General features: G+C 43.5%; 2 protein-coding genes across 2 annotated transcripts in view; one reads left to right on the forward strand and one right to left on the reverse strand.

Annotated features, from left to right (window-relative positions):
* Positions 1–15,742, forward strand: part of erbb4b (erb-b2 receptor tyrosine kinase 4b) — a 623,270-nt gene extending 607,528 nt beyond the window's left edge. Inside the window, exon 29 of the transcript XR_014602804.1 lies at positions 15,642–15,742. The gene's annotated coding sequence lies outside the window, so the exon portion shown is untranslated. The remainder of the gene's footprint in view (positions 1–15,641) is intronic.
* Positions 12,861–13,514, reverse strand: LOC311064960 (uncharacterized protein). Its single transcript, XM_084085048.1, has 3 exons — positions 13,344–13,514; positions 13,129–13,257; positions 12,861–13,011 (listed from the first exon to the last, which is right to left on the reverse strand). Exons 1-3 carry the CDS (start codon positions 13,407–13,409, stop codon positions 12,892–12,894), a joined length of 315 nt encoding a protein of 104 aa, XP_083941174.1. The 5' UTR covers positions 13,410–13,514; the 3' UTR covers positions 12,861–12,891.
* Positions 15,743–18,762: the final 3,020 nt, after the last annotated feature.

The raw sequence follows: 18,762 nt of genomic DNA on the forward strand, positions 1-18,762 counted from the left end.
GGGGACCCCCTGGAACCCCCTCAAGTACCCCTAGGGGTCCCCGGACCCCACTTTGAGAACCAACGCTATAGCAGACCTAATACTGTACGTGAGCCTTAAAATGAATCAAACTAGAAATACTGCATTGCCGTATGTGTCACCGTTTACGTGTGTGTCTGTCTCTAGACTCATGTGGTGAGGACTTCACCACAGGGATTTAATGAATGTGTTTTGTGAGGCCACACTGACCGTGACGTTTATTTACCCATTACTTCTAATCAGTTCATCCTGAGAATCTGAGATGTCGCGTTCACATGGCTTGGACAAACATACAGATAGACAGATGTTCTATGCATGGAGGTACGGACAACCCGAAAAACACAATGCCTCCAGGCACAACTGTCAGTGAACCAGGGAGACTTTTTCTTTTTTTTTGTCTAACACTATGCATAGCCTGAGGCAGAGCTGCTATGGCATGGTATCCCACTAACAGTGGCACATACATAACACAACATGACCGCTCTGACAAAACTCCCTCCTTTCAAATGTTAATGTTTGTGCTATAGCGTCCTTGGGGAGGGGGGTCCCTGGCACAACATATTCAGATGCAGGGTTCCGCGGCCAAATACATGTTAATTTGGGGGTCCTTGACATGGAAAAAGAACCAGTGGTGGTTCTTACTAGTGGGCCCATGGCCCACAGGAGCTTGTGACTAAATAACTACATTGGATCCATCGGAACACACTCTTCTTTTAAGAGTTTCTTTTGAAGGTTTCCACCCGACTGGCAGCGACGACATATAAGCAGCTTTAATGAAGCCGTGATGGAAGCTTATTTTGCTTAGGCTTTGCTAATGAAGACTAACAAGGCAGTTAACTCTGGCTGCTGCCATAAGGAGGTGATCAGCTGTTACTGAGCTAAACACAGGTGGTCCAAGGGGAATGTGGCAACGGCAGGTGCCAAGGATCAGAATATCAGCAACAACACAGACGACGGCGGGTTTCACATTATTTTCTCATTATTTATCGTGGTAGTTTGCCTCCTACTAAGTATTTACTGTGTGTTTATATTACCTCAGTGGTTCTCAAAATGTTTCATGTCAAAAGACCCCTAAATTAACGGTGCATGTATTTTGGGGGGCCCATCTGAAAACTTTTTTTTTTGTCAGGGACCCCCAAGATTTTAGTCCATGGGCCAGACCAGAGCCAAGAGCTTCAGTGACCACTGTACCTTATGTCATACATATTCACAAAAGGTCTTAAGTGAAAGCACAGAGTGTCCCCAAATTATACCAAACACAATAATATAAAAGGTAGAACTATGTCCTGAACAATGAACAAGACATGCACAAGCATCCTAAAATGCTATATTTCAATGGGGGAGGCTATAACTTTAACAGTTGACACTAATACACTTAACACTAATTTAGCTGTGACTCAGGAAGGGTTATCATGCCAAAATATCATCTACAAATATGGATCTTTAAAAATGATATATAAGTAACCTTTGCCACCATGAGTGATATGGACTATACCGACATCTGGTCTGGCCCATGGACTATTTAAGTTTTTCAAAATGTTTCAAATATTTACATTATCTCATGATGCCGATCTACAAGCTCAACAACAAATTATAGATTGACCCCCTGGAACCCCACTCAGGGACCCCTAGGCGGTCCCCGGACTCCACTTTGAGAACCGCGGCGCTGATTTACCTGATGTGACTGCAGGCAATGGCAGCCAAGCGAATAAGCCGCCTCGCTTCCGTCGCGTCTCTGGTTCATCACTCGCAGCAGGTGGATTGATTTATGAGCAAATCCCATAATTGCAAATTAATTCAATTGTCAGTGGCTGACACCCCATGCTGACTTATGGAACAACAGATTGTTATTAATATTTATTTTAGAGTCTTCACCAGCTCTCTGGTATACTGGTTCGTTGTAGTTATAGGCAGTAGTTCTCAAACGTTCTCAAACGTTTTCTTTCCAAGGACCCCCAAAATTATATGAATTTGGCCGCGGACCCCCCTCTGAAAATGTTTTGTGCCAGGGACCCCTAGAATACAAGATTAGTGTTTTAATAGTAGATAGGCCTATATACAAGCTCGCAGTGTGGCACAAACTGTATAGTGGCACGCTGTGAGCTTGTAGATCTGCTGTTTTAGAATAGCCAACATATAAATGGATAAAGTGGTTAAAATGATTGTGATGCTACGTTAACTATACTTTTGCTGGGGACCCCCTGGAACCCCCACCAGGGACCCCATATGGATCCCCGGACACCACTTTGAGAACTAATAATGGGCTAGTCCAGTGGTGCGCTGGTGTCAGGCATCGAAATTAGCAGATGTACAAGCTCAAAACGCGTCGCAGCGCGACGCGTTGTGAGCTTGAACACCTGCTATTTTCGGCTTCAGGGTTAGGGATAAAATCGCCGTCCTAAAACGTTCATGTACTCACAGGCATAGTAATACAAACGTGTGTGTGTGTGTGTGTGTGTGTGTGTGTGTGTGTGTGTGTGTGTGTGTGTGTGTGTGTGTGTGTGTGTGTGTGTGTGTGTGTGCGCTCGCGCATGCGTGTATGTTGGCATGCGCTCGCCTCGCATGAAAGCGCACGTTGCCCCTTGCCCTCCATGCCTCCTTATCGGCCGCCTTCGGTGTCATCTTTCAAATCCCTCCGCTCCTCTAAGCCCATAAAAGGTCGTCGGTATCATACCTACACACACACGCACACGCGTGTGCTCTTAAAAATAGACACCTCGGGCTAATGAGCATGCAGGGAGGACCCGCATACATATGGAATCTATTGGCTTCAGATGATTAAATAATGATATAGGTGGTAATGGTCGTGCTGCTCACGGAATGAAAATCGACAAGGCGTGTGTTTTCAAAGGCGGGCTTCAATGCTGGAAGCAAGGCGGGCGAGGGGGATTTGAACGTTTCTTTTTTTTTTTCATGTGGGAACGATGCTGTTCAAAGAGCAGAGATCTGACTAATAACGGGATGACAAGTTGAGACCAAGATGTGAGGCTGAGCGTCTCCCAATGCCTTCCTCATCCTCAATACGTTGATCCACAGCCTCGAACGCTCGCTTTTTTCCTTTTTTCTTTTTTACTATTCCTGTTCGAAGCATTATAGCAGTGCCGGTTCTTGTTCTTCTGTCCCCCTCCTCCACTGTTTCTCTCTCAAACAATTTCATTTTCCCCCAAACTGATATGTGTTTGTCTGCAGGGAGGGGACCCCCATTTGAAAAGATTTTGTGCCAGGCATAAATAGTCGATTTTGTAGATCGACTATTTTTGAATAGCTGATGTATAAGATAAGGTAAAAGTGGTTATACTGATTTTCTTTTCACCCCTTTTTTTCTCCCCAATTTAGTCGTTATGCCAATTGATTCCACCGCACACACATGTCTGTGTTGTCAGTCACTGCTGTTGTATCCTACTGACTCACCTGCCAGTGAGGAGCCCCCACCGGGAGGATGTAGGGCCTTCGTCCTACACCTCCCGCCCAACACTGAACACTCCCTGCTGACAGGTGCCGCCCCATGGCCTGTAGGAGTACGTGCAGTGACAAGTATCATCCCTCCCGCCCGGCTTCCCTCCCTCGAACACGGGGCAATTGTGTTCGTATAGAGACCCCCAACAAAGCCGGATGCACCGTGGTGGATTCAAACCCACAACCTCCACGGTGGTGGGGCAAGCACTTTAGCACTGTGCCACCCGAGCACCTTATCAGTGGTAGAAAAAGTACTCAAATGTTTTGCTTAAGTAAAAGTATCAATACTACAATGTAGAAGTACTCCATTACAAGTAAAAGTCTGGAAGTCTTTGATGCTATTTTAATTAATTTAGCTGGGGACCCACTGAAACCCCCTCAAGGATCCCCGGCCGGACCACACTTTGAGAACTACTGCCCTCATCCATTTGATTCAAAATGTCAGGGTTGGCAAAATATCCATATATGTATACGTGTATATACATTATTTTTAAAAGCACCCCTACCGGCTCAGTTTTATCTTTGATGCTGGGTCCCAGGTTACATTTGATGAGTCATCTGACGTGTCCAATAATACTGGACACGAGTGGCTCTCACATCCATCTGTTTATTTTTTGTTCCTTCTTTCCGCTGAGGCGAGGGCAGGTGGGTGGTCTCAGTTACCACCCACAAGTCTCTCTGTAGTCTCTGTTGGTCAAGATGAGTTGCAATAGTTCCCCCTGCTGGGCTAATGGCACATTGGCCACTATATTCCCTTCCACTGTATGCTGTGCAGTTTAGGTTTAGTGTGATGGTGGTTGGATGTCAGCCAAAGCTACAGAGAGCAAGTCATTCAAAAGGAAGAGAGACATTCTGCCTCAATGTATTAACATGGTTTGAATTTCTCCTCTTAATGTATCATGTATAGATGCCCCAATCAGCAGCTATTGTCCCTATTCTGGATATGTCATAACATTCACCGAAAATAGCAGATCTACAAGCTCACAATGTGTCACAGCGATGCACCTTGTGAGCTTGTAGATTGTCTATTCTCTGCAAAAAGATTTGGTGTAGAGGGGAGGAAAAAAAGAGGGGACCAAGTTTAGAGCCCAGTGGGACTGATCAGTGGGAATGATCAAAGTTAACGAGGTTCATCTATCTGTCTGTCTGTCTGTGTGTATGTCCACAGTTTTCCTGTGTATGATCATACTCTTAGGGGAAAATACTGCTTACACCAATTGACACAACTCGGTTACACCACTACTAGACAATGTTGCTTCTACCGTCAAATTATACTCTTTGCTGAATAAAGTGATGCTAAAAATCAAGCATGAGAGTTAATAAGGTCAAATTAACTTAATTTCACCAGACAACAATGAATCAGGATAAAAACGTACCGAAATGCGTGCGTGCGTGCACCCACCTGCATTCAAACCCAAACATACTGTATAGACTCATTGGAAGTCTTGTATATCGGCATTTTGTGCAGAAACGATTTGGTGTAGATGGAAAAAGAGCGGCCCAACTACAGTTGTAACTCAAGTCTGTTTCACATGGACTAGAGGGTTTAAGTTAAGGCTGTTGTAGAAAACTTTGATCGCAGAGGAACGGATCATATCCCTGCTCTTCGCTCTTTAACTGACACCATTCTGACATGGACAGTATACTTATATCCACAATGTCATGCCTATAATATCCAATGAAAATGTACCTCACTTGGGGAGCAAGTGGAATCAATTAAAACTGTGTTACAGTACATACGTGTGTGTAGGTCATGTTGATTGGTTGATTGAAGACGTTATTAGTCAGAAATGTAAACAGCACGTGGTACAGGCAGACATTAAGGCTAAATAGGATAATAGAAAAAAGTCCTGGGGTCTTGTTTCCATTGTGGTCCTATTTATTCAATTCATCAACATACAGTAGCGTAAGACATTTACACAATGTGTAAATGTTTTAGTTTGCATCAACAAATACAAAACACTATAATTATGTACAAAGGAGAAAAAGGAAAATCGGCGGCAGTGAACGACGCCTCCTTTCGATGGGAATTTACATTTACCTTGTGTGTTGTGCGTGTTGGGAGGAGGGGGGGAGCATAGTTATGCACACAGACCCTCTGTGGCGTTCACACCCACAACGTGCCACGGGGGGGGCGGGGGTGCGGAAATGGCATGGTTGGCAAACATGCATGTAACATGTGTGCCTGGTAGGTGGCGGGGAACACACGTGCGTTCGTTCGCGTGCCAGTTTATTACAGGCTCCTCCGGCGGGCACCGAGGCAGAGCTGTGCCAAGCTCCTGCCAGCTCCACGGGGGCGGGGCTCACCCAGGGGTACATGGAAAGACAATGTAGTGGCACACCAAGCCCCCACCGCCATGTTTGTTAGGGATGGGATATTGAATTGACTGAAGCGGAAGAAGCACAAAATGCAAATGTGGTCTGTGATCAGTTTTGTTTTTGTAGGCATGCATGTAACATACTGTAATGCATGAATAATGCATATCGTTTACACTTGATCTTTTCTATTAATTGTATTTTTTATTTTTAGACATTTACCACCTAAACCCTCGATACTTGGTCGGCTCTATGTCCCTCTACACCAAACGTCTTGGCTGAAAATCTCCAATCTACAAGCTCACAACGCCTCGCTGTGAGTCAGGTGTTCCAGGTGGCGTCTAGGTGTTCCCCATAGAACAGGGATGCTAGGGTTCAAGTGGTTAATGTAAAAGAGAACAAAACAAGTTCCTATCACATAAAGATTTGCCGACCACACCCCCCCCCCCCCCGTAGTAACTCTGCATTAGCCCTGAATTAGACAGACAGACAGACACACTGCTGCTGTGTATGCCGGTATACCCTTGTGTGTTTTTCTTCGGGGGCTGCATGGCGAGGCCAGAGGCCGCCAACAGAGCAGTAGTGCATTATGGGTGAAGCATTCCAGAAAGAGGCGGCGGCATCATTCTGTGCTCCGGTCACGTAGCGTGTGTTCTCATTACCACTAACAGCACTGAGCCCGGCCGCGTCATTAGAGAGAATTATTCTCAATCCAATCGCCTATCGGTTACGCTACGCCACAGAGAGCCCCCCCCCCCCCCCCCCCAGGGAGTGGGGGGGGGGGGGGGGAGGGAGAGAGGGAGTGGAGTGGGGGGGGGGGGGGGGGGGGGGGGAGCGAGAAGGAGAAAGAGGGCATCAGAGAATGAAGCATAATGGCTGCTACTTTCACTGCGGTCTCACTTTCAGCGGTGGAAAAGGTGACTGAGTACATCTACTCGAGTACCGCACTAAACCACTTAAACCCCATATGGTTGAATGACCGGTGTCCCTCAGGGCTCTGTACTAGTGTGTTTTATGTTATTGCGGGGAAGCTTTCGCTGAAAATAGCCGATCGACAAGCTCACAACGCGTCGCAGTGCTTGTAGATCTGCTATTTTCTGCGAATACGGATGCTGGGGTTTAAGGTTAAGGATTTTTTTTTTAATATAATTTGTTATTTTATTTGGCCTTTTGTGTCAAGGCGAGAGACAGTACAGTGTATAACAGACGATACCAAAAAACACAACACCACCAAAACAGACAAAACATTACAACGATAATGATAAATGTTTCACCACAAACAACACATTGCTATAGGTTTTACGGACGCAGTTGCTTTTCTAACACTTTCTAGGGTCTTGTCCTCACATCAATCCATCTGAGATATGAGAATATGTAAGGAGTCCATATTTTATCATAAGCATCATAAGTCGTTAAGTACAATTTTGAGTATTCTTTTTACTTTACGTGAGTATTTCCATGTTTTTATACTTTATGCTTCCGCTCCACTACATCGCAGAGGCAAATATCCTACTTTTTTTTGCAGTTATTTGAAAACTTTAGTAACTATAGCTACTTTGGGGATAAGACAAGGGGGGTGAGGTTGAGATGGTTTGGACATGTGCAGAGGAGAGATGATATGAGGGGTGCATTGGGAGAAGGATGTTGACGATGGAGCTGCCAGGCAAGAGGAGAAGAAGAAGGCCAAAGAGGAGGTTTATGGATTCAGAGAGAGATAATGACATGCAGGAGGCTGGAGTGATGGAGGAAGACACATAGAACAGAAGCAGATGGAAACAGATGATTCGCTGTGGCGACCCCAATGGGGATTAGCTGAAAGAAGAAGTAACTCGATTATTATAAGTTACAACACATATATCACACCTATTTTATACTTATTTTTATAAAGCAGTGGTTATCAAAGTGGGGTCCAGGGACCCCTAGGGGTCCTTCGGGGAGTTCCAGGTGGTCCCCAGCAAAATGTGTAAACCCTTTAGAGGTAGGGTAGTGATATTGTTCAAATATGTGTTAAATAATGTAGCTCTATATTCTGATAGTAATTGTTGCTTTAGGTTGTTTGTTCAGTAACAGTATAGTCTCCGTCTCCCCAGCTCTTTAGTAAACAGAAATTGTGTTTTCAGGTCAGTATACCAATTTCATCCAATCAAGAAGAGACAACTAAAACAAATATGAACTGGAACACTATAAAATGTAAGATGATAAATGGCCACTCTCTCCTGATTGGCTGAAATTGGCAACCCACCTGAACATTTATTTTCTGTTCATTAAAGAGCTGGAGCGACGGGGAGACCCCTGTTACTGAACAAACACTCTATAGCAAGGATTACTATCAGAATATAGACATTTTCACCAGGGGCCCTAATGGACTTAAGGGTGTGTAAACTCTTTTTTTTATCATTGGGACCCCAATTTTCACTGTAAAAGTGTAACAAAAAGCTGAAAACAAAGAATTGTAAAGATCCAGTTTGGACCCCCGGGTGTCCCTTGGTATCGTTAAACAACTCTAGGTAGTACTTGCACGTCCCCTTGTCTGTTTCTCGGTGTGTTATCCTTCTAGAGGTGTGCCTCACCATTCAATTCAATTACGATTCACCTCTTAACGATTAGATTCTACGATGCATCTCACTTTTCTGTATTACTGCACATGGCACAATTTTTTTTCATCGATTATAAAAGCAAAACAAACTGCCGTGATGTATTTATAATCACTATACTTGACATAAATGTCTTAACGTTAAATTTAATTAAATCGATGTCATGTCGCTGCATCGATGCAGAATCACACACTGAATATATATCGTCTCTTGCAGGTGGAAACCTCATAATACTTTACTTTTCAGGATTCAAATTCTAAAACATCAAAAGTAGCAGATCTACAAGCTCAAAACGCGCCGCGTTTTGAGCTTGTAGATCTGCTACTTTCGATACTTTTGTGTAATGCTGTATAGCATGATAAAGTAGGGCCTTAATTTATGAAAAAACACAAACATTTAAGAGGTCACATATTTCTCCGCCCTCTGTGTCCCTCCGTCCCTCTTTTTCCCATTTTTGTTTCTTATTCTCCCATTTCCATTCTTCCTCCTCCTCCCTCCTCCTGTGTGTCAGTCTCCTTGTGTTTGGCGGCGGTGTGCTGTGGGGCCACGCAGGTGGAGAATATGAATTACCTGTGGCGGGCGGGCGGGCGGGTGCCGGGGCGGGCGTTCTGCTCGGACGACTGCTGTCAGCCGCGGCGAGGATGGATGCGGGGAGACAGCAGAGAGATGAGACTGACAGCTCCAGACTCCTCTCTCATCCCTCCTCGCCTCTCCCGCCTTCTTCCCGAAAAAAAAAGAAGGAAAAAAAGCAAACCTTGGCCCTCTTCCTGTGTGCATGTACAAAGAGATCTTTGTCTCTGCGGCGCCGGCTATGAATAGAATGAAAAACGGCGGCGTCAGGGCCGCTGACTCAAAAACCTGAGATGTGCGTCCTGCTCCTGGGTGGAAGGCTGGGCTGGGACGTGGAAAACATAACAATTGTGGAGCCGCTGGCATCCAGTGGAGTCCTGTTTTTTTTTTTAATGCCCCTTAACACGCCAGCTGGCACGCAAGATCAATTGGAGGTCATCTTTATGTACCTTCTTTCTCTTACAATATGGTGTGCTGCGTGGTCCATAAGGATAGATCTATGTCTTTAGTCTTCACTTTAAGAACTTAGATGTTTTATTTACAATTAATCTCAATGGGGAGAGGCATTATTTTTGTAGACTATTATTTCATTTCATATACCCCACGTGTACATTTTTAAAGGTTTCATGACATCAAATGTATTTTTTTTCTTTCTTTTTTGACCTCAACTACACAAAAAAAAAACTGAACTTTGAACATTCAGTGGATTTTCTGTGGTCTGGGGTTTTCTGAATAATTAGGCTCAGAATAGTGCTGTGATTGGCCCGTGGACTTTGATGTGACAGTCCATTAATCCCACCCCCTCTCCTCCCCGCCTCTGCCCTCCCCTATGCTTCTCCTTTTTTTTTGGGGGGGGGAGGGGGGGGGGTCAGATTGAGCAGAGGTGATGATTGACAGGCAAAATCCCTCAACAGCAACATCCTCAGGCAAATGTTTTTTTGTTTTTTTTTTCATTGCAGCTTTTCATTGCAGAACACAGAGAGAAAAAAAACTGACATGGCTCACTGGAGTGGCTTTTTCAGTTAAAAGGTATAAACGCTTGACAAAGCCAGATGCACCATGGTGGATTCAACCCCACAACCTCCGCGGTGGTGGGCAGGCACTTCACCAATGCTCCGCCACCTGAGCAACTGGATCTCATTGAGATGGGGAGGAGGAGCCAACGTTATGAATATTGTGTTTCCGAACCGCGACCAACAAATCCTATTCGTTATACCTTTAAGAGCCTTAAGCCTCCCCCCTCCTGACGCCACAGGGCCGTACTCCATATTTATGAAATTGGCTTGGTGTGAAATTGGTTTTTGCCTAATGGATGCTTGCATGGATGCACTGGCTGATACCTCTGCCTCAGCTCCTAGGAGCACTGGAGTCACACAGAGGAAGGAACTGGGGGACTGAGAAAAGAAATAAAAGTATAGAGCAAGAGAACAAATAAAGAAATGGAGGAAAGCAAGCAACAAAGCTGAGCTAGTCCCGCCCATTTTGGAGATATATAGGCTACCACTGGTCCTGCTTTTCAGAAATATATCAGGCAGAAACGCCCTACTTGGGCCTACAGCGTCACACAAAAGCATCAAAAGTAGTAGATCCACTGATCCACAGGTTCGAAACGCGGCGCAAAGCGACACGTTTTGAGCTTGTAGATCTGCTACTTTTGACACTGTTGAATTTGAATCCTGAAAAGTAACAGTTTTGGATATGAGGTTTCCACCCGACAGACTATATGGGCGTTTATCTACTAAGAAAATTTAAATCCAGTCAGAGATAAAATTCTAACCATCCAATGTGGGGTTTGTCACACCTTAAAATAATGTATAAAATGGGACTTTTGAACGAATGCCCGACAAATAACCAATAATAGCGCGTGAAAACTAAAAGGTTATGTGGATCTTGGTATCCACATAGAAACGTCGTGGCTCCAATGTGGAGCTCAGACTTGGACTGAGCCAAAATGTTGAATCCAGCACTTTTTACTTATAACAGAGTATATCTTATCTACATTGTGGTATTGCTAAATCGTAGTACTTCTTCCACCATTGCACTGACTCACCCGCCTCATAGAGGCCATTTCCTTTTCCTTGGCTTTGCGTGTTCCCACTGTACATACATGACACATGGAACAGTGAATCAGGAGTATTGTTGAGATCCACACACCTCCGCCTCCAAAACTTCTCTCTGTGCTCCAGTCAGAGGGCCAATAAAAGGCCTAACGAGGCTGGGGTGAGGGGGGGTGAGGGGGGGGGGGGGGAGCAGCCAGCGCACTGTGACAGGGAAAGCCATCTCATATGCAGTGAAAAAGAAAGTGCCTGATTTCGTCCGATGGACCGGCGTTCCTCTATGAAGCCGTGCTACATTAAGCAATAATTGGAAGGGCCTCACTATTATTAACCCATTCAGTCCGGGAACGCATTTGTGTCATTTTAGAATTTAGCTATAACCATTATTTTTAGACCTTGGCTATTCAAAAATAGCAGATCTACAAGCTACAGTACGAGCTTGAAGATCTGCTATTTTTTTTATTTTTTTTTAAGATTTAGAAAATGTGTGCAAATCTTTGATTATAAATATTATTTTAAAGCAAACATTTTTAACTTAATCTTTGCTACTGTGTTGGTCCCTATTTTGAGATGGGGGGGTCTGTGGCCAAATACATATCATTTTTGTTGTTTGGTTGCTATATCAGTGGTGGTCAAACTTTGTCCATGTCAAGGAGCCCCAAAATGATATGTATTTGGCCTCGGACTCCCATCTCGAAATATTTTGTTCCAGGGACCCCCAGAAGCAAATATTGGAGTTAAAAATGTTCGCTTTGAAAAAATATATATATTGAAAGATTTGCACAAATGTTTATGATTTTTTTCCAAAATAGCAGATCTACAAGATGGGATCTTGTAGATCTGCTATTTTTGAATAGCCAAAGACATCTAAAATGAGAGAGACACTTTCCCGGATTGAATGGCTTAAGACGGAGGCCATTCTTTTTATTTTTTTTACCAGGGATAAGGCTTATATTATGAACACATCTCATCTACCCCTCTCTCTCTCCTCTTGCCTTCACAGACAGTTAAGTTAGACAGAGTAGGGGACGGGGTGTTATCCGACACATATCTCCTTAAAACCTTATATAGTTAGTTGACTGGAGTACCCAAGGGACTCCTAGCTCAATTTTACGTGAGCTCATATTGTTGCCGTCGGGCAGAAACCTCTTATCTCCATATTTTAACTTAACTGTTTTTTTGTAGAATAATGTGAAAATATTACAGTGTCACACAAAAGCATTGAAAGTAGCGGATCTACAAGCTCGAAACGGCACCGCAAAGCAACGCTTTTTGAGCTTGTAGATCTGCTAATTTAGCAATCTTTGAATTGAAATCCTGAACATATAGTATATATATATATATATCCAGTATTGTGTGTGTGTGTGTGTGTGTGTGTGTGTGTGTGTGTGTGTGTGACACACACACACACACACACACACACACACACACACACACACACACACACACACACACACACACACACACACACAATATACTGGATATATATATATATATATACTATATTTTCAGGATTTAAATTCAAAGATTGCTAAATTAGCAGATCTACAAGCTCAAAAAGCGTTGCTTTGCGGTGTCGTTTCGAGCTTGTGTGTGTGTGTGTGTGTGTGTGTGTGTGTGTGTGTATGTACACACGCACACACACACACACACACACACACACACACACACACACACACACACACACACACACACACACACACACACACACACACACACACACACACACACAGCATAGTGAAGAACCATGTTTCTGTTTGCAATATGACCTCAAATGAGGCCAATAGAAAATAAAATAATCATGCAGAAACAGAGAGCCACAAACATTATTGATTATAATCTCTCTTTAATTGAGTGGAAGTCATTAGAAGCCATTAGAATTACTGGCATAACTTGTAACCCACGCCGTGGGCTTGAGATTGCAGACATTTTTTGGGGAGGCAAAGGCACTTGGTGTCCCCAGGAACCTCACAGTGCTCGCCTGCCTTGCACAGGGGATGCTAGAAAGAGACAGAAATGGTGCTGTCATTAACATGTTTCCGCTAACCCTAACCACCAACAAATTACACAATTTAGTTTAAAACCTTTGCCCTAAATTTTAAATGAATGTAGCCTACTGGAGGTGCTCTTTTCCCTCTCCCTCTCTCTGGCTCTGGCTCTGGTTCTGGTTCTGGTTCTGGTTCTCTCTGTCTCTCTCTCCGGCTCTCTCTCCGTTTCTCTGGTCTCTGGTTCAGCTCTTCTTCAGTCTAAAAAAGAAAAGTGAATAGTAAATTATCAGTAAATTACAATTTATCATTTCTTTCCGGAGGGCAATGTGAAGAGCAGCTCTTACCTTGCAGACCACAGTGAGCAGAGCCAGACATAGAAGCAGAAGGGTGACAGCCCTGATCTTCTCCATGGTGATGTAGAAAGATTAGCTGGACGAGTCCTCCAAGTCACACTTGTGTTGAAATCAGTTTGTCAGAGATTACCTCCTCAGCAGTGGCAGAAGACAATGTTCAGTGCTTCTGGAAAACCAGCTCAATGTGTTCTCTCTTATACTGCATTACATCAGACAAGGTCAGGGTGGCTATCGCAGATTTACATACACATGAAGAGAGGTGTGAGAGAGTTTTATCTAAAACAAAATGTCCATCTCTTCCTGTCTGAACGTTGTTCATTGTTCCCTCCCCTTCCCTTTGTTTCAAGGAAATTGGGCAGTAACTTATGTTACCTCAGCCCTACAGTGTATGTTCCCTCAAAACTTACCCTAACCCTTAACCCCAAGCCTAACCTTAAACTGAGGGAACATATGGCTGAGGGAACACGGGGCCCTCAGCCATATGACCGGGAAAATGATCCTGTTTCCAGCTAAGCAGTCTGATACCAGACATGAGTTATGAAATCCATTCATCATCATCAAGATTTTTTTCTCAGACGTATAAAACATTCTGAATGAAATAAAATCACAATGATGAATAAAAAGTAGTATTTGTTTACTCAATCAATCAATACAAATAAAATGTGAGACAGATCAGTTTAGTTCAGACTTACCAAAACTTTGAATAGTAGCCTAAATACTGTATGTTTGTCAGTAACATTAATATTTAATGTCATATACCACACATTTTCTATCCAGTACTGTCAAGGCACCAGTTCTCCTGCTACAGAGCCCCAGTTGGTGTGTTAAGTTAATCAAGCTTTATGTGTCCGGTCTTTCTATGACTTGGTCTAATGTCAACAACACCTTAATAAAAGAGGCTTAAATTGTCCGAGCTACTCCAGTGTCTTCTCTAAATGAAACCCTAACTGTTACACTCTAATAGCAGCTTGTTATTAATCATTCACGGTTCTTTATATTATCAACTTAATGTTTATTGGCACTTTTATTTGTTTATATTCTTTACATTTTCACTTTAAAGCTCACTCTGCTTGCTGCCTGGACTCATAGCATTTGACTTGGCTTGAACACTAACTGTACGGAAAGCTCATATCAAACAGGAGCTCATTTCTTATCTGTTAAGTCAAATAGGGAGTGTGACAGTTGGCCGTCATTTCCATTTCAAATGAAGTCCATTATGTCACAATGATCTCAACTGAGGTAGATTGTTTTACTCCGTTTGAGGCAAGGCTGCTAGGGGGGAAAAAATGGCATTTAAAGTTTCATGTTCATGTCTTATCACATTTAATTTTTATGCTGAAATGTAATATTTCAGCGTCAATTTATGCATTAACAACTTAAACCCTACTGTGTATACTTGTGTTGACCGGTGTACCCCAAGGGTCTATTAGGGCATTGGTTCTCAAAGTGGGGTCCGGGGACCCCCAGGGGTCCTTGGGGGGTACCAGGGGGTTCCCAGCAAAATGTGTATAGCATTACAAAATGTTTTACCTTTTATACTTTGGCAATTCAAAAATAGCAGTTCATAGTGCGGCACCGAGTGTCGCGCTATGAGCTTGTAGATCTGCTATTTTTGAAAAATTGTGAAAATGTGTGCAAACCTATGAATATATATATTTTTATGCGAACATATTTAACTCAAATCTTTGCTTCTGGGGGGTCCCTGGAACAAAATATTTGAGACGGGGGTCCACGGCCAAATACATATCATTTTGGCAGTACTTGGCATGAAAAAGTTTGAGAACTACTGTATTGTGTTCCTACTTTTTTCCGTCTTTAACAAATCTCTTTACGAGTACCGTGACCAACAGTCTTGCACCGGCAAGCACCGCGCCACACTTCCTGGCACCTGTGAGCAACAATCTCCAAAGCCTGGCACCAATGTTCACCATGGCCAGCGGCTTGGCATCAGCGAGCAGCATGGTCAGCATCCTTGATCTAAAACAGTATCCAACCAACCTACATTAGTATCGACCACCAACCTGTGATCCTCTGCTGCAGGGGTCTTCAACAGGGGGTCCGGGACACCTAGGGGGTCCTCAAAGTTACTACAGGGGGGCCGCCAGATCTTTGTGTGATAGGATCTTTTTTTTGTTTTTTTTTACTTTAACCACTTTAACCCTAGCATATTTTGAGGAGGACTTTTTGCCAAAAATAGCAGATCTACAAGCTCTCAACGCCTCGCAGTGAGCTTGTAAATCGGCAAAGTGGTTTGGTATAGAGGGGAAATAGAGCAGACCAAGTACAGAGCCAAAGGTCAAATTTATGAAGTATTGACGGTTTAAGTGGTTAAATGCCTGAAAATACACATTAACATGAATCCAACATACACTGATGATAGTTCTGTCAAACAAGTCAAGCTATCTATGAAATATATGAAAAAGTTTAATCTGCAACACCGTTTTATACAATATGTAGTGGGGGTCCCTGCCTTGCCTGTCTCTCAGCTAAGGGGTCCTTGGCCAGAAAAACGTCGAAGACCCCTGCTCTACTGTCATACAAAATTAAAAAACGAAAATGTAACATATTTCAATGATCCCACCATTTACTCTGTTCAGTCACATGGTGCAAAACCAACAACGCAGGGACTTCCATTACTGGACTTTGATTGAACTTGCTTTTAAATTCTGTTTTTGGCATATCTCCCATCAGGGGAGATGCCTCCTAGACCTCCCGGAAGTTAAGACACGGTCAAGACCCTCTCCTGGACCAAGTGTAGAGCCTGGGGGACTCCGGTCAATAAAGTGTAGGCTTTAAAACCTTATTTGAAGGTGCGGTCTGTACCTGGTGAAACATTCTCCATACCTTCACCACGTGCGTGCGTGCGTGCGTGCGTGCGTGCGTGCGTGCGTGCGTGCGTGCGTGCGTGTGTGCGTGCGTGCGCGCGCGAGACAGAGAGAATAAAGATATTAGTTAAGATTAGTAAAGATATAGTTGCCAAATTAATTTAATCTGTACAATTTGCAGATCATTATGAATCCTATGTGAAAACTCCCAGGTATTAAAATGACTTACCCCAACAAATCATTTTGTGCAAAGAGTTTGGTTAAAACTAACCAGACTGACTGACTCTGAGTCCAACTCACTTGAAATGACCTACTATTGTCTCATCAGGAGCAGTTAGGTGTCCAATGTATCACGAGCCAACAGCTGTTCCAAAGTTGTCTTGGTGTATTTGTCTTTTCGGCTCTAAAAAAGTGAATAGTATTTTCAGCAAGTGAAAATGTCCTTCCAGCTTAGCTACTGTAGATGAGTCCTCCAAGTCACACTTCACAATTTGTCACGGATGCCCTCCTCATCTGAAGACTGTTCAATGCTTCTGGAAACACAGCTCAATGTGTTCCCACTTATATTGCATTTCATCAGACAAGGTCAGTGTTGATATTGCAAATGTCCTTACATGTGAATATTGTTGACTTTGGCCAGACCATCTTACTGCTGTGGGAGAGTTTTATCTAAAACAAACTGTCCAACTACGCCTATCTGAACACTTCTACTGTCTATACATAGACGAGTCCATTGTTCACTTCCCTCCCCAGTATTTGATGGAAATTAGACAAGAACCACTTGGTCTTTCTTCAGAGTTCTTCACTTTGTCTGATTGCACACATTCAGAAGAGTTCTAGGGCCCCATCTTTGCCAGTGCCTTACCTGTTCGCACTACCCGCTACCCGTGAGTTACGCACAAGGCAGCTGGCACTGTCCCTAAACGGTTTTCTGTCCCTACCCGCTATTCATTATGCCGACTCCGTAATTTGCACCTGGAAGTGTGCCCGTGGACGTGTTGTTGCGCTTTCCCAAAAATTGTCCAGTGCCCACACACGTTTGGGAAAGAGCATAGCGGATTCTAAAACCACCCGCAGTGCTAAATTTGTTTTGTAGATCGCGCCTGCACTGGACATGTCGAGAGTTTTATTTACTTCACTTTAGTGTACGTGGCAACTAATAATAATAATAATGCTTATTTCATTACCTACAGTACTGTACTACACTGTACTGTACTACAGTGTGGTGAATCTCTCTCTCTCTCTCTGTCTTTCATTCTCTCTGCGCGCGTGTGTGTGTGTGTGTTTGTGCTAAATCCCCAAATGGTGGGTATAGGAACTTTGGTTGAAAATATGGCCCCTAATGTCCCATCCAACAGTGAGCTAGCTGCATATGGATAGATTACAATACCTGAAATTGAGAACAAGACAAGCTACCTCAGTGTATTGAGAGCATTGTGATAGAAATGGACTTAATTTGAAATGGAAATGATGGCCAACCGTCACACCCCCTGTTTGCCAGATAAGAAATGAGCTCCTCTTTGATATGAGCTTTCGGTACAAGGCTGCCACGCTTGCTGCTAAAGTCATGCCAGATCAAGGTTAGTCAAATTAGTCACATGCACAATAACAGAACAGCTAATGATAAAAAGCTTATACTATGAGGCCAGTACTGTTCAATTATAGTATTAACTCGTCCAAAATGTCCAGAATAGGGATGCTTTATGAGGTATCCACTCGAACAGAGACGATATGGTGAATGCCAGTGGTTCTCAAAGTGGGGTCCAGCGACCCCCAGGGGTCTTTAACCACTTTAACCCTAAATATAATACATCAGCTATTTGATAATAGCAGAGTGCGAGTTGTGAGCTTGTAGATCTGCTATTTAAAAAACATATAAACATTTCAGATTTTCTGGGGGGCTGTGGCCAAATACACATTCACTTGGGGGTACTTGACATGAAAAAGATTGTGGCAACTGACTTGCCAATTCAGCCAGTTGGTCAGTCAGTCAGTTAGCTAGTTAGTCAGTATACCCACGATGGGTTGTGTACTGTAAATGGGACTGGGGGGCTATGCAGACCCCCACTACAATTTGTAGGATCGTGCTGACATTTTAATGTAGTGTCCAATTAATGAGTTTTCAAAGTGCCACAAGGCAGAGGGCAACGCTGGAGATGTTGAGGGGGGTGTGGCGCTATTCCCAGGGCTAAGACCTTAAGTGTCTCTGCACAGCAGGGGTCTGCAATGTTTTTCAGGCCAGCCAAGGACCCCCGAGAGAAAACCATGAGAGAGATGAAGCAGCAGGGACCGCCCACTACATATTGTATAACATTGTTTTGCAGATGCAACTTTTTCATAGATTTCATAGATACTGTAGCTTCATAGACTTGTTTTACAGGACTATCATCAGTGTTGTGTAAATTAATGTTTTTTGTTTGTTCGTTTACCCTTTTGTATTAATATATTGTATTCATGTTAATGTATATTTTCAGATATTGAACTGCTTAAAACCCTCAATACTTTTTCCTCTACACCAAACCTCTTCATCGAACGTTCTCCCCAGAATGGGATGCTAGGGTTCAAGTGGTTAATGTAAAAAAATA

This window comes from Gymnoscopelus microlampas, assembly GCF_963454915.1.
Source record: "Gymnoscopelus microlampas genome assembly, chromosome: 17".
Classification (NCBI taxonomy): Eukaryota; Metazoa; Chordata; class Actinopteri; order Myctophiformes; family Myctophidae; genus Gymnoscopelus; species Gymnoscopelus microlampas.